General features: G+C 32.6%; 1 protein-coding gene across 10 annotated transcripts in view; it reads right to left on the bottom strand.

Moving 5' to 3' along the window:
- The window catches only part of LOC111173208 (MIA SH3 domain ER export factor 2), an 87,346-nt gene that overhangs the window by 35,233 nt on the left and 34,858 nt on the right, over nt 1–17,255 (bottom strand). For 5 of the 10 annotated variants that reach the window (XM_089907635.1, XM_089907632.1, XM_089907636.1 and 2 more), the window contains 10 exons: nt 15,938–16,009; nt 14,340–14,366; nt 13,672–13,782; nt 12,930–13,001; nt 12,274–12,378; nt 8,401–8,523; nt 6,413–6,533; nt 5,166–5,212; nt 4,226–4,316; nt 1,486–1,624 (listed from right to left, as the gene is read on the bottom strand). In XM_089907635.1, coding sequence (XP_089763761.1) covers nt 1,486–1,624; nt 4,226–4,316; nt 5,166–5,212; nt 6,413–6,533; nt 8,401–8,523; nt 12,274–12,378; nt 12,930–13,001; nt 13,672–13,782; nt 14,340–14,366; nt 15,938–16,009 — 908 coding nt within the window. The remainder of the gene's footprint in view (nt 1–1,485; nt 1,625–4,225; nt 4,317–5,165; nt 5,213–6,412; nt 6,534–8,400; nt 8,524–12,273; nt 12,379–12,929; nt 13,002–13,671; nt 13,783–14,339; nt 14,367–15,937; nt 16,010–17,255) is intronic. The other 5 variants (XM_089907638.1, XM_089907633.1, XM_089907640.1 and 2 more) reach the window with 1 other exon arrangement.

Here is a 17,255-nt window from a genome sequence, read left to right as displayed (position 1 = left end):
ATTTCCTTTAATGACAAAAAAAATGTGATATAGTGTTCTTTGGAAATCTGGTGTCTCCAGATATTTTATTTCCTTTAATGATGAAAAACATGTGATATAGTAGTATTTGAAAATCTGGTGTCTCCAGATAGATATCTCAAGGGTCTTCTGTGTATCTATGCATTCAAGCATCAGCATACATACACATACATACACACACACACACACACACACACACAATCTTTCACTACAATATATAAAAGCACTAAACATATTTATTCATATATTCAACAAATACTTATTGAATAACTACCATGTGCATAGTTTCAGGCACTGGGAATACAGAAGAGAAGAGAATGAAGTAATTATCTCATGGAGTTTACATTTAATGTGGGGAAGATTTTTTTAAAAAAAAGATAATCAATCATCAGAGGATAATGAAGAAAAATAAAGCAAGATACAAGATAAAGGGATAGGAAGGGGCAGGTATTATTTTAGTTACAGTAGCCAGGGAAAGATTCTTTGAGGTAACATTTGAACCTAGACTCAAGTGAAATGAAGGATTGAACCTTACACAGGGGAATAACCACTCCAGGCAGAAGGAACAAGTGCAAAAGGCCCTGAGCTACAGATGTGCTTGGCATGCTAAAGATCATCAAAAAGGCCAGCATGGCTGGAAGATAGTGAGGGAAAAAGAAAATGAATAAGCTAAAATTAAAGAGGTAGCAACAGGCCAGATCTTATAGGGTCTTGGAGGCCATGATAAAAGCTGTGGATTAAATTCTGAGTGTGATGTGCAGGCACTTGGAATTTCCAAGCAAGAGAGTGACAATACCCATAATTTATGTTTTAGAGGGCTATGCTACTGAAAACACATGCAGGAAGTTAAGAGTGGAAAGATGGAGACCACTCATGAGGCTACTGCAATAAACCAGGTACTAACAGATGATGGCTGGGATCAGAATAGCAGTGTGGAAGGTGGTGGAAAGTGGTCAGATTCAAGACATAGGAAAGCTGACAGAATCTGACAATTGACTGAATGAAAGAGAGAAGGCAAGGATGGCTTAAGCACCTGCTCTGAACAATTCAGCAAATAACACTGCCTTTTACTGAGACAAGGAACACTGGGCTGCAGCAATTTACACAGGAGAGAGGAATCAGTTTTATATATATCCGAGATGGAATTAATGGATAGTTCAATTAGTAAGATGTCCACCCAGATTCCCAGACCTAGCTTGCAATATTGGGAAGTTTAATTAGCAATAATTTGCTGACTACTTATTAGAAGTTAAAGAGGATTTTGTGAACCAGCCTGGAAAGTCTACTATCATTTATATTTTCTTCCTTGAAAAAAAAATGTCAAAATCAAATAACTTTCTTAAAAATAAATTGATGAAAAGCAACCCAGTCATAAATTGAGAACTGTGAATAAGCCGCATGCATATGCAACATTTTTAAGCTGCTTTACTTCCCACTCAGTGGAGTTACCAACATAATTTTTATTACCTGTGAAGTGTCATTTCATTTTCTTGATACAGTTCAGTCATTACTTTAAGTTTCTGCTGAAGCTTTTGAGTCTCACTTTCAAACTGTGTATTTTCTGACTGTAAAGATGCTTGTTCAGTCTGGAGATTTTTAATACACTCTACAGAAAAAGTTTTTAAATCACAATTAAAGGAGCAAATATTCTAAGTTGCACAGTAACATTTCATAAAAATAAAAATTACCAAAAGTAATTAATAAACTAAATTCTTTGCAACAGAAAATTTATAAGGTATTTTGTTCACCTAAATACCTTTTAACATTTTAAAGAGCTATATAAATTATTATAAATTTTTTTATTATTTAAAGATTTACTTAAAAAAAAAATTTCCTAAAACCTTCAATATTCTAATTCTAGCATCTAATTTTCAGTTTAGGAGACAAAAGCCACTAAAATTCTCAAAATTTTGGTGATGAGGGTTTTGAAGGCAAATATTTTAGTTCAATATTTTCCATGAAACTACTTCCACATGATGAATAATGCATGTTTTTTATCTAGTAAAAACTTTATCCATTAATACTTAACTTCAACCCAGCCTCTTTTTAAGCCAAAATTTTGATATGTGTTATAAATCAAGCCAGAAATTTGGATCTTCTAATAACAAATGCTCTAAAGTCTTGCTAGTTTAAACCATATCAAGACTGGAAAGAAAAATACCAATTTTAGCTTTGTTTCAACCTAAAAGAATTATCTATGGAACTAAAATTAACAATTCTAATTAATTATGAATATTTTATAATTAGTGCAACCACTGTTTTTAAAACCTTATTACTCTTCCAACATAACTTAACTCAACTCCTCTAAGACTGAGGTGATATCTCCCCAAAAGTGTGTATGAATCACCACTATACCATATATCTTAAAACAAGGCAAAACACTCTGCCTAAAGAGGGCAGTTTCAAAATCATACTAACAAGCATTAAAATTTTATTTACATGTAATAGTATATAATTATTCTAAAACATCTATTAATTAAAGGTACACACCAAAATGGTAGTTTACGTAAATACCTTAACATTGAATGATTAAATGTGCAAGAAACTGTTCACCTCTGTCTTTCCACAGAAATTTTTAAATCTATATCAGTTAAAAAGTCTGTTGAGCTACGCTTTAAGCCATTGCCACTGTTAAGTCTTAACAATTCTTAACAAGCCATTGTTAAGTCATTTAACTGAAATTAATGTTGGATATTATCTCTATTAAAATTGGATCATCCCTACTTTTTTTTTAAAAAAATTAAACCAACAGTTAAATCTTCATTATATTTTTGTACTTCTACCTTAACTGTTTTGTTTCAAATCCTCTGTATCTTAAAAGAGGACTGTAAATGATTACTGAAAAAGGTAAGATCAGAGGAGAAACAGTTTAGAAGAAAACTTTCCTGTTATGAATAGAAGATCAATTATAGAAATTTATCTTTCATGACCCATTAAAAAAAAGAAAGATTTGGAAGAAGCATACAAACACAAAGTCTCCAAATACTACCTTTAGAAAATAATAATTTGCCAAGAAATTTTATTAAGTGATGGGGTAACTGATGAGCAAATTCCTTGCTTTTCTAGCACTTACTACAGTTCCTCACTGAGAGCCTGTTAATGTATTAAAATATGGCTTCCTTGAAAGCAGGCTCCATATCTTTTCCTCCTGTAAATCTCCCATGGCTTTTAGCACTATGCTTTACATATAGCAAAACGTTATTTTTAAGTTAATATTAATGTTTTTCAAAATTCAAAAATAATCCAACTACCAGTATCGTGTGAATAGGGCAATGATAATTTTTTAAATAATCTGTATCTCTGGTGGTTCAACCTTTTCAAAAAGTGTCTTATTATAAATACAGTTCACTTATTTTAGAAATTATTGAAAATACAGATAAGTACAAAGAAAATAGAAATCTGTCCCATATTCAAAGAGAATCATGGTTGACATTTGAGAATGTCCTTCCATTATTTTTTTATGCTAACAGTTACGGTGAATTTTTTTTTTTTTTTTTACAAAATGGAATGTTACTTATATCAACTTTAAAAAATTTCAAACATAACTAACTGCATTTGTTTACTTTAGGGAAAAAACACTATCAGCAAAATAAATAAAAATCTTTTCAATTAAAAAAAACCAGTTCTACAGGTCTAACATCATTCCTGTATGTGCTAATATAGTATGCACGTACATTAAAGGAAAAAACTATTCTGTAAAAAGTTCTGTAAAATACAGTAGTACCACTACTAAAAATCAATTTTGCAGTTAACAAAGATTTTTTTTTAACATCTTTGAGTATAACTGCTTTACAATGTTGTTAGTTTCTGCTGTATAACAAAGTGAATCATCTATACGTATATATACATCCCCATATCCCCTCTCTCTTGCACCTCCCTCCCACCCTTCCTATCCCACCCCTCTACTAACATTTTTAATTTGCTACTTTTTAACAACTAAAACCATACCACGCGTGTGACACTGAAATTCAAAGGTAAGTAGTTTACATGTTTTTTAAAATAATGCCATTAATTTTATATAAATATGGAGAAAATGATATGGCTTTACCAACAACAATAAAACCTCATGACTAACTTCAGATAACCGATAAAAGTAAAAGTAAAAAAAAAATCAAATTGTATCGCCCCATAATTGATTCAATTAATGTACCATTCTCTATAAGATGTATTTATTTAGAAAAACTTTATAAGTATGTAGATTACCTACCTGTAAGCTCTTCTTTTGTTTTATCAGCTTCGGATAATTGAGTGTAAATTTGGTTTCTTTCTCCTTCTAGGGTTTTTAAAGAAGCTCTTAACTTCAAAGAATGGGAGAAGGAGAAGGAAGAAAAGCAACATTAATCAATTATACCAAAAAAACAAAAAAATCTCAATACACCATCCCAATCCCTTGAAGCTCTTTTACACTCTGATGAAATTATTGCCTAGACTACACAAACCAACAATGTAGCTTCCATCCTGGAAAGTTAGCAAAGTCATCAATAGCTGTAAATCTCCAAAAAGGAACAGAGAAGATCAGTGACAGATGCTTGAATAGTGGCTATCTGCTTTCAGCACGTAAGATTTTTTTTTCGTTTTTTGTATTTTTGTGTTTTTCTTTCCCCTGCAGTAGAAGCTTTGGAGTCTTAATGACTGGACCGCCAGGGAAGTCCCAGCACATAAGTGTTGATTAAAGCAACCTTCAAACTACATTACCAAGACTTCACATAGATCAATAAAGATCAGGATACCACTACTAGGATGAAAAAGGTTAGGGATAAACCACAAGAAAATGAATCTAATACCTACTTCTCAAAATAAGATATTAGGCAATAGAGGATCAGAAAATACTGAGACCAGAGGATGAAGAATGCACAAAGAGGGAAGTATGGGAGAATATATAGTAAACATTCTTAATATATTCCTTATCCAAAGAAATGAGTATATACCTTGAAAAATTTTATGATAAATTCTAAAAATTAACAATATGAATTTTATAATAACAATAGTTACTATAAAAAAGAAAAAAGCAATTGAAGAAAATTCTGATCACTTCTAAAAATTCTATCACTTCATGGTAACTATAAAATGGACTTTTACAAGTTACTAGGACATATGGATGTTTATTTCTTTGTCTATATTCTTTACATTTCTGTAGTAATGCAAACCTTAGCAGCATGAATCAGTTTCTTCAAAGCTCCTTTTGGTTGATTATCTATAGTGAAAAACAAAAACATAATAATAAATTGAGAAAACAGTGCAATGCCACAACAGACATTCAAATGATTTTATTAGTTCACTCAACTAGAGCCTTATAATCCCTCTTCTTGCTACAATAAAGAATTTAATGTAAGACAGAACAGCCTCGAACCTGCTCCCAGGAAGCTAAACTAAAAAAGCACTGGAAGTACCATAGTATCATCTAACAAGGTTCTTCACCACTAACTCCAAGAACAGAGTTATAACAGGGATTTGGTATTCACCTAAATCCAGCCCACCGTCTCAATTATTCTTAGAATCTTTCAGCATACAAAATATGAGTGGAATTGTACTCCAAATTAAAATAACATTAAAAAGCATGAGTTTTCTCATTAGAAAAAGAATTATTTCTTACCAGATAAAGCAGAAGTGAAAAAGTATAAACAGAACTATACGTATTTACTTTGAAATGTACTTTTCTTCCAACACATTAATGCTATCACCAAAGAAAATCTTTTAAAAAATCACACCTTCTCCTTAATATTTGTTAATTATACAGGGGATGGAGGGAGAGAAAAGAGAAAGGGCACAAAAGTCAGAAGAACTATCATTGGGGGAAACTGGATGAAGATACAGGAGACTTCTCTGTACTGCTTTTACAACTTTCTGTGAGTCTATAATTATGTCAAAACAAAATGTTCTTTTTTTAAGTCAAAGGAATTGGTTTGAAAATACACTAAGTGGCTACAGTGAACCTAACTTTTGCTGAGTTTCCAGACTGCAACCGGCAATGGCAATAAGAATTTGAGATGGCCAAGATTAAAGTACTGTAAACATCTGAACCATCTAAAAGAAGAGGTATCCTGAGGCATTCATTTATATAACACTCGTTTTTCAAACTACTCACCCAGCCATTTGATCAGTTTACAGTACAGGGAAAAACAGGCATGGAAATGATTATGACGCAATGTGAAGAGTGCTGTATGTACAACATATAAAAAGAACAGAGAGGAAGAAGACTGAAGGTCTATCTGAGGGGCTGAAAAAAGATTTACTGAAAAGGTGTTATCCCAGCCGAAACAACCATAAGGGATAGTGAGAGAGGGACAGAATATTACACAAGTATATAAAGAACATGGTGCACATGGGGAACTAAAAGGAAATACAAGAGCCAGTCATCGTTTTCGGTAAAAGAGGATAAGTCATGACTTAATACCTAAGTGCGCACCATTCCCTGAATCACTCTTCATTTCCAATTCCAAGTTATCATCATCTGTTATGTCTTCTCCAAGCACAGCAGCCCAGTCTTTCATCTTTTGTAAGTGCTCAGTCAGAGACTTGACATTTAGCAACAGGGGAAAAAAAGAGAGAGGGTAATACCTTATGCTAACAGCTTTACAACTTCTGAATGCATAGTTGTAGTCTAAAAATCAATCCACACAGATGACGGTACAGGAGCTCTTATTCTCCACCTGGCATAAAATATGTAAACACTCTCAAAAACTAACATTTATTTACTATTAAACTCTGCAAGTTAAAAATCAAAACTGGTTATTCCTAAATCAAATACAATACTTGATAAATGGCCCATTTTTGCTAAAAGTATCACATGACTATAAAGCAACAAAACATTTCTTACGTGATGTTTCTCACTTGCCATAGTAAGAGTGGTCATTAACATGAGAGTCAATTTTGTGTGAAGTCAAACAAATCCTCAAGTGAGGTACATGATATATAAAAAAATCACAGATTTCACAGATTCAATTTATTCAAGTAAACAACTAGCTGAGGAACTCAAATGACATAAAGAAAAGGAAATTATAAAAGAGAATCTGAATTGGAACATTAGAGGTTTTCCAACAGTACTTTTTTGAATTTTCTTAAATAAAGGAAGATTTTCTTAAATCATAGAGAATAAAATAGACTGTCCCACATATTTCTGTGGAAGGACCCACCTAAAAAAACCCATTCTGCTCTACAATTTCCACCCTTCGATCTCCTCCCTCTTGAGTTCCAGGCACAAATATCATGGCCTACAACTTTGAGTAGAGCTTGAGATTAGCATCTCATTCTTGTTCTGTTAGGAAGAGTCCCAAGTTCTTTAGTAGAGTAAGTTTAGGGAAAAAAAATAAAAAAACAAAAAAAATAAAACAAATTATGAATACAAATCCTAAAGATGGAATCTTAAAAACATCCTTAGTAGCAACGTAAATAACATAAATGTATAGCTTCCAAGATGAAAACATCCACTTCATTGTGCAGATTACAGAATGTTAATTGTACAGCTTATTACTTAGTATTTACACTTGAGTATCTGTTTGCAGTTTGAAAGTATAAGATTTAAAAGGGTAGGCAGGTGGACATATATACACTACCAAATGTAAAATAGATAGCTAGTGGGAAGCAGCCGCATAGCACAGGGAGATCAGCTCGGTGCTTTGTGACCACCTAGAGGAGTGGGATATGGAGGATGGGAGGGAGATGCAAGAGGGAGGAGATATGGGGATATATGTATATGTATAGCTGATTCACCTATAATGCAGAAACTAACACACCATTGTAAAGCAACTATACTCCAATAAAGATGTTAAAAGAAATTAATTAATTAAATTTAATTAAATAAAAGGGTAGGCAGGAAGAAGTGGTAGGAGGGAGAGACGGGGTGTAGGAAAAAAAAAATCAACAAATCCGAATAGTAATATCAACTATTTTATTCCTATTGGAGTCAAATTTCAATTAGATTTACTTAAAGTATTCCTCTCTGTAAAAGTACATGTATCAGTTAATCTAGTATTAAAGACATTCACCTAATACACATAACCTCATTTGTCCAGTTTATAAAATTCTTTCCAACCTCTTCTTATCAACAAAAAAAGATGGCAATCTTAAGATAAAAGGTAAAATCCAATATCCTTTGTCTTTCTTCACTAAATACCTAGGCTAAAATACAGAGGAGAGAAGAAAAAAGGACACAGGGAATATAGATGTATATATACTACAAATCTACAAAGTCTTCAAGGAACATTAGGCAGCAAGGATATCAACACTGGTACAAATTGGAATGTATGCCCAAAAGTACACTTCCTCAAATTTGGCCAAATAAATTATCAAAATAAAAGCTGCTAAAAACAAAAATTTTCAAATTCCATAGATTAGTATAAAATTCTAGCTTAACTCATTCACTAAACCAGCAGGGTCATTTACCTTCATCTGATTTTCTTTATCACATAGAACTTGTTCCACATGTACTTTGGAGTCTTCAAATGTTATTTTCTGTTTATTAAGTTCATTCACTTGCTCTCTCCATTCTTCAGCTTCTTGTAAAAGCTAAAATTCAAACCCCAAATAAAAAGAAAAGCAACTCATATTATCTCATCATACTTATGTGTAGGTACACTTATTTATATATCTAAAGTGTATCATTAATAGAACCTCACAAAAAGGAAAAGTACCTCATTATCTTATCATATGTAGGTGTAGATGCACTTATTTATGTACCTAGGTGTACCACTAATAAATATACAACACAATGTGTTACTGAGAAGGGAGAGAGAAAGGGAGGGGGGGAAGGAGAGAGGAAGGAAAGGAGGAATGGAATGAGGAAAGAAGGGAAGGAAGGAAAGCGGGAAGGAAGGAAGGGCTCCTGTTTTCAAAGAACTTTCAAAACAGGGGTAAGGCAAAATAAGACACTTAAACATTCTTCAACTGATTTACATAATAAACTTATATCAAATAAAAAGGTTTCTAAGACAAGCATATTTGTTAGATTTGGCCATTCCTTATATCCCATATAACATGCCATACCTTACTTGTATTAAAATTTATTTTTTTAATCATGTGCCATTTTGTGGTTAATTAACCTTCAGAATACCATTAATCTAGAACAGGTCAAATTCTGCATAAATAATCTTTTACTGTATATACTTTTACAGGAGAGGAAAGATTTTCTCAACATGAATAAAAGATAAAGATTGTTATAAAAGATAAACTTAACTACATACTGCTTAAAAGCTTTGCAAATCAAAAAATAACAGAAATAAAATTTAAAAACAAGTAACGAGAAAGAAATTCTTATATATACCAAAGCGTTAACAACCTTAACATGCAAAGAGCTCTTAGAAGTCATTAAGAAAAATAGCCCACCCCAAAAAAAATAGAATCAGCAAGCAATTTAAAAAAGAATCAGCCCATATATATATATATATACGAAAAAAAAGGCCAATTTTATTTAGTCTTTAAAACTCTATTCTATCAAATAGTAATTACTGGGTTTCTCTGAAAAACTAAGGCTTCATTAGCATATTCCCTAGCACAAGAAAAACCAATCCTTCTCCATGCATGTATAATAGAATAAGACAACACTGACAGATTAAAAATAAATAAGAATTGAAGAATGAAAGATTTGGTGATTGGCTGGTCTCTAGTGATTTACTAAAGACACTGCATACACAGCATGCAGTCTTATAAGGTTAAAGAAGGAATGTGTTAGAACATGGAATCAGTGAATACAGAATAGTTTATTTCAAGAACTCTGGTGATTAAAAAGGAATTAGATGAAAGCAGCTATAAAGAGTAAGACAATCTAGATGAAATTTTTTTTTCAAGGTACAAAAGGTCACTTTTGATTATATTGATAACATAGCAAAATCAACACAGGGTGTACTTTCTCCTGAAATCTACTAAGATGACAGTAAAGAGGTTTAAGGGAAAAAAAGCATAAACGCTCAAGGAAAAAGAGAAAACGTGATGAGGAAAACGATAATTCTAGAAGTGGAAAGTGGAAAGAGATGGAAGCACAGTAAAAAACCAGACAGAAGTGAAATCTAAGGCAGAAGATGGGAGACTCTAAAAGCAGGTTGACTTGATACAACTCAGAATGGCTTATGATTTGGAGGCACAAGTACTATGGTATATGCGGAATGAAAAGAGGAGGACTACTCAAAAGTCTTTATGAAAAGCAGTTAGAAAATCCCCTAAGTTCTCCCCGCACACATATACACACACTCTAATGCTCAATCCATCCCTCTCCCCCACAAATACCACTGTCTTTCACATGCATGCACACATGCACGTGCACAGGCACACTCACACACATACACACACATCTGGCAAGAACCTGGAAGGTTATTCTCTGGAGAGCTAGAATCTGAAACTCTGGGACACATGACCAGGTAAAGGTGTGAGTAACAAGCTGAAAACATAAAAGCATTAAGCAAAAGTTGACTTACTGAAATGAAGAGTGAGATACCAGCCCTCCTTACCTCACTAAGCTGCTTACCTCACTGCTGGCAAACAGGCTTATACCTCCCAAATGGGAACTATGGAGGAGTCATCCCTGTGGAAAATGGTCTTTGAATACCAACAATCAGGGATCCTCCAATGAAATACCCTAGCCAGATTACCCTATGGAGGGGTCCACAAAAAACACACACAGGGCTTCCAATTAGATTTGGAGAGCTTCACTATTAAATGAGCAGACACCCAAGAACCATCAAATACCTGAAAAAAGAAACTCTTAGATAAAAGACATAGACTAAAACAGAAAATAAAGGAGCTCAAAGGAAACAAGGCAACTCAGGGAAAAACATGTCAAAAAAGAGAAAAAAAAAACCATAATATCCTCAGGAAAGTAAGACACTGCATCCATGAAACCAGAAAAAGGCATAAGCAAAACAAAGAACTCTTAAAAGTGAAAAGTATCAGAGAATAAGTGAATGAAAGTTCCACAGACACAAAGAAACCAAAATAGACATTTTCAATAATTTCATATATCATACAAAATACACCCCAAAAAGTATGAAATAATTTAAGTAAATTTCCCAGAACTGAATCAAGAGCAAGTTTCCAGACTGAGAGTATCCAACAAATGTATAGAAAAAGACCCACACTAAGGCACACCATCATGAAATTTTAGAGAACTGGAAACAATGAAAGATATTAAAATTTTCTACCGGAGAAAAGAGTAGGTCACAAAAAAGGTTCAGTAATCCAAATAGCATTTGACTTCTCAAAAGTAATACTGGAAAATGAAGACAATAGAGCAATTATGTCAAAATATCAAGAAAAAAAAATTTCAACCCAGAAGATACCCAACCAAAATGTTAACAGTATGAAAGAAGAAGACAGTCTAAGTCACGAAAGTTTTTTAAAAGTTACCTCCTATACCTTTTCTCAGGAAGCTAATCAAGGGAATTCACCACATAAAAGCACAGGTAGGACACAGGAAATAAAAGATCTAACACAAAAGAAAGACAAGGGAAAGGATGCGGGTGAAGTGAAACCTCAGAACAGCAGAAGTATAACAGACCTAGAGAACAAGTTCCTACTGGACCAGGAGGATGGAAGACCCCAGGAAGGACTGCTTCAAGGAAAAAATGAAATTAATAGATTAACCAAAGCATTTGAACACATAAATATTTACATAATCTCTAAAAGAGGTATATATGATTGAACTACAGATGAATTACAGATAGGTATAAAAAGAAGACAATTATTAACTCTAGGGCAAATAAAATGTTGAGTGAAACAGAATATGTAATCAGAGCACACCATGTGTCTCAGCTGTAATATTTAGAAAATCATAAATAATGTAATCATTAAAAAATTTTCCCACTGAAAAATTATAACTGTATCGGGAGAACAGTTGGAGAGGAAATATATTTGGGTATGTGGCAGTGTACACATATGTGGGGAGGAAGAGGGTAAAAGTTAAATCCTCATTAGATCTGCCACAACAACTGCTTCTGTCTTCAGGGCCCAGACACACAGCTGCAATAACTCTCACGGTATTCTCTGCCCTCCTTCAGTCTGGCTTTGAAGATCTGTGCTAAATGTTATTTGTTATTATTAAAATGCTGAGTGCCCGGGCTTACTTTCACTCCTGGGGGAAGAGGGTTCCAGGAATACAGACCTCTGTATCCTATATAAAAGAGACACCATAGGATACAAAGGAGATTGTCCTGATCTTGTGGTATCCAGAAAGAGCCTACTTTTGCCCCTAGCATGGGTCAGTCATGACTATGCCCAGAACGTTTATAATTACATACTCACAAGCTGGAGTCCCTTTACAGTACAAACCTGTTTCTGGCTTTCCTGAAGTTGAGAATTTTCACTCAAAGCCTCTTTTATAGCTACCTTAAGTCTTTCTTCATTCATCTGAAATATTTTGAAGGTTGTTTTGGCCTAAGTAAAATACAACATATTGAGATTATAAGAATTAGTTTAATACAATAGCTCTTTTTTACACACACTCCCTGAAACATGGAATTAAAGTCAAAAACATGCCAATATTATAATAGGAGAGGCAGCATGCTGTAGCAGAAAAAAAGTCTGGCCTAGACTCAAGGTCTAGTCACTCAAGGTCTAGTTGCTCCACCACTAACTTGCCACATGACCTTGGACAAATGATTTAACCTCCTGTAACCTTCTATGTACTACGCGGCAAATTCTGTTAACTTTCTACTCTCTGTCTCTCTTACCAGAATTTAAAATCCACAAGAGCCTTTCTATTTCGTCTACTAATATTAAGTGCCAATCACCTTCAGCAGTGACCAGTACATAGCAATGGCTCAATAAATACTGTCCAATGGAAAAAATGAACTTTCCTCAGATACCCTGTATTTTTAAAATATATCTGAATTCTATTATTATAGCTTATTCTTTAATTATAAAAGTAATAGTAAAATGTAAGTGATTTTCAAAAGCAACAGAGCTATTTAAGTAATTCAACTTACTTCAGATACTTGTGATTTGAGGGACTTTGATTCATCTTCTAAGGACTGTATCCTTTTTGAAATATCCACCATCTAAAAAGGCAGTATAAATCAATAAACAAGTATATACTAAACTCCTCCAGTTTCCAAGATGCCATATATATTAACTATATTATTAACCTAACACTTTTGCTCCAAAAGTGAGGGTTCAAATTAGGAAACATTCTCAGCCATATGCTTAAAGGGATTTCATACAAAAGTTACATAACAGTATTTCAACTCATCTTTAATATTTCGTAACACTTAAGTTATATAGGCACAAAAGAAGTCCACTAGCATCATATCTTACTAAATAATCTCACACACATCAAGATCCTCCTTAAGACAGATTTTAAAATAGAAAGACAAATAAAGGAAAGTTAAAGTTCTTAATACAAGTTTTGAGTAATTTAAAAAAATCCACTATGTATGTGACTGTTCAACTTAAAATTATTTGTGTGAGCTACTTCCATAGTGCAAATAGAAAATTTCTATAAGAATATGAAAGAAATGTAACATAATAATGGTAACCTCTAACAAATGAAAAGAGCTAGTGGATCTGGAAATTTTTATTCTCCAATTTACAGCCTTCTGTACTCTTTGGATTTCTTTTTTTTTTTTTTTTTTTTTACAGTGCATGTAATACTTTAACCAATATCATATCATTTTTTTTAACTCGATAACTTTCTTTTTCCTACAGTTTCCTAAAACACAAAAATCTTACCAATTCATCTTGTTCCGAATGTTTAGATTTCTCTTCTTTTAACTCTTTTTCTAGAATGAGTATTTCATCCTCAAGTTCAGATGTGGACCTAGTCAGCTTTTCACAGACTGCCTAAAAGAGGAAGCCAACTTTATAAGACTGACATGAGAATTTTTGGTCAAGATAAATCAGATAAGTGTAATCAAATGCATACACTATAAGTTAAATAAGTCTAGTTTATATATTTGTTCATTTTTATAACACTGAAATAACAGCAATACTAGCAGGTATCGCAAATTTTTTCTATAAAGAGACAGAAAGTAAATATTTTAGGCTTGAAGGCCACATAGTTTCTGTCCCAGCTATTTAAGTGATATGCATATGTAGTGAGAAAGCAAAGGCTATACGTAAATGAATGAGCATGGCTGTGTTTCAATAAAATTTTATTTACAATAACAGGTGGAGAGCTCAGAGTGTAGTTTGCCAACTTCTGCTCTAAAGCATTGTAAAAGAAACCATAAGAAAAAAACCAAATTTAATATAAATACATAAAATAAAAAATAAATTCAAAAAACAATCAAAATAATATTCTACACTGAATTAAGACATATTTTCTGTGACCTTTTTAATTTAAAATGATTAGTTGTTGGATTATTCCAATTGGATTTTAAATACTGTAATAAACATACCTCTGATATTTGTGATCCTTCAACAAACTTGTTAAAAAAAAAACCAAAAGAATCAAAGAATTTAATGCAGGCCAAAATAAAAGTAGCACAAGTACATACGATATCATACTGGTTAAAAAACTCATATATATATATATATATATATATATATATATATATATATTTCCCCAAATTTGACTATCTGATTATATGAATTCTCTGACTTGAATCAAAATTACTCTATTGTTTTGATTTTATCTATAGATTCAAACATCAATTTTTGTAATTATATCACATTATAGTTTATATTCAACTATGTTTACCAATCTTGAAAGTAAACACTATATGTTTAAAAAAATTACTAAAATTAGAGGAAAACTTCCAAAATATTCATTATAAAGTAAAAATTTAGCTAATTTTATGGCCAGATTACATAAATTCAATGCCTGAGAATAAATTGGTGTGTTTTATTTTATCCACAACATCACAAAGCTTGAGTAAATATTTTTGCTTTCCAGTTTTTGCTGGTTTGTCAGCATGCTAAATTCCTTACAAAATTATCTTTTAATCAATCTAATAAATTACTACCATAACAGCAGTTAAAACAGAGGGTCAAAAAATAAAATACAACAATTTCAACAAGTTCTTAAGAATATTAATAGGTAACAAATGAAGAAAGAAAAGGTTAAGAAATTAATTTCATTTGGAATTCAATTTATAATTTCCTTTGGACTCTACTAAGAAATTCTGATTCATGATACATATGCTTTCTGATGATTACAGACATCAGTGACTGAGAACCGCCAAGCTGAACGGTACAAAGTCCATTGTTTTCTACTTTAATATTAGTATGCTTTTTACAACATTTCCATCTCTAAAGAAATCGCTATTACTTACCCTAATCTGTCGTAGCTTAGCTAAATGACAAATTATCACAGTTTCCTTCCTTACTATTACCTAAATCATGCCTCACTCAGGAGAGCTGACTCTTTGTCTCTTCCAAACTCCACATTCAGTGGCATCATGCTGGTACCTTGAAATTGGTCAAGGTGGGAGTATTTACACAACAGAACCCAGCAAATGCTACAAACAAAAGCTCCTGCTTTCTAAAGAGCCAGTTGTTAAACATTTACCAGCACACCACTGTGTATAACATAAATCTTTGGTCTAATTCTAGTCAGCTCCTAATACATTGGTATGAGGTAAAGGCAAGTACTGCCTCAACTTACATAATTTTTCATTGCCAACTATTCCTAAATTTATGAAAATAAATCCTATTTTTCCTTCCTAGAGCAAACTGAGTCAAAAAAGAAATGGCTACCTTAATACACTTCCCAGGAATGAAGAATCAAGAGCTTCTATATAGCTCTAGGTTACACTGAACTGAATATGCTTCACTCAAAACAAGTTATCAACAAGAGCTCAAATTTTTAAAATACCTTATGCTACTTACTAATATTCTGTTTCCTATATTTAACTTCTTAAGTTTTAACATCTAGAGATACTCTTTCACATTTCCTTTGAAATGTGAGTTTTGAGAAGATACATGGCTTTCAAAATTTATGTTATTTAGTAAGAATCTTCCCCCTAACTTTTATAATTATACTATTTGTTTTTACCTCCAAACTTTGTGCTTCTGTTGACTCCTTCTCAAAGCTGGCATCCTTTAAAGATGACTCTAAGCCTTCATACTGAAAGAAAGCAACACTGTAAGTAAAAGGGCCGTAAATTTTATTCCAAACTACACCTGCCCTATGACCCACCAATTCCATGAGAAGGAAGAGTAAATCCTCACTGCAGAAAGATAACATTGCCCACAGTTTCAAATTTACCACTATAATTTCTGTTATACTATTACTGATACTCAACATAAAATAATCTGGCATTCAAGAAAACAAGAGCTGACTGAGAACCAAGAGAAAAAAATGAGCAAGAGAGCAGACTCTTGGAGGATTCAGGTAATACAGTTCTCCTTCAGACATTAAAATAAGTAAGCTTGATATGTAAGAGGAACCAAAATAATTAAACCAGAAAAAAAGAACTACAAAAACAGCCACACAAACTTTAGAACTGAAAAAGGAAATAAATGAAATTAAGATGGTTTAAAAGATGATTAGACGCAGATGAAGCCAATTAGTAAAATAGAAGCTAGATTAGAAGAAAACATCTAGACTGAAGTGTGAACAAAGAGATAAGAAACCCAGAAAAGAACATAAGAGATACATGGGATATAGTAAAAAACTAAAATACAAGTATTTAAAATTACAGGAAGAGAAAAAAAAAGAAAGCAATAACAATATTTGAAAAGGTTATGATCAAGAGTGTTACAAAACTAAAGAAAGTCATTAAGCCACAGATTCTAGAACATCATGAAGCCCAGGGATGATAAATAGAAGAAACCACATCTAGACAACTAGTAACGCTGCTGAAAATCAAAGATAAAGAGAAAATCATAAAAGTAGCCAGATAGTTTCTTATAAAGTTATACAATACCTGCCGTATGACCTACCAATTCTAATACTAGATATTTACAAAAGAGAAATGAAAATATATACCCCACACACACACACACACAAAAAGATAGAATGATCATAGCAACTTTATTCATAATAGCCAAAAGCTAGAAATAACCATATTAAGTGGTAAATGGATAAAAAAATTGTGATATGTTGATGTAATGCAAATTTACTTGCAAGTTAAAATAAAAAAACTACTAGTATATGCAACAACATAGTGAATCTCAAAAATACAATGCTAACTGAAAAAAGGCAGAAACAAAAGAGTATGATTTCATTTATACAAACTCTGAAACAGACAAAAACTAATTTATGGTGATAGAAATAAAAACAGTGGTTGCTGGCAGGGGTAGGGGACTGAGTGAAAATGAGCACAAGGGAAATATAAGGGTGATAGAAATGTTTTATGTATTGATGGGAG

This window comes from Delphinapterus leucas, chromosome 2, assembly GCF_059928025.1.
Source record: "Delphinapterus leucas isolate spDelLeu-1000000601 "Yukka" chromosome 2, BTC_Dleu_Yukka2, whole genome shotgun sequence".
Lineage (NCBI taxonomy): Eukaryota > Metazoa > Chordata > Mammalia > Artiodactyla > Monodontidae > Delphinapterus > Delphinapterus leucas.
Note: the sequence above shows the minus strand (reverse complement) of the source record. Positions and strands in the feature narration are given on the sequence as shown.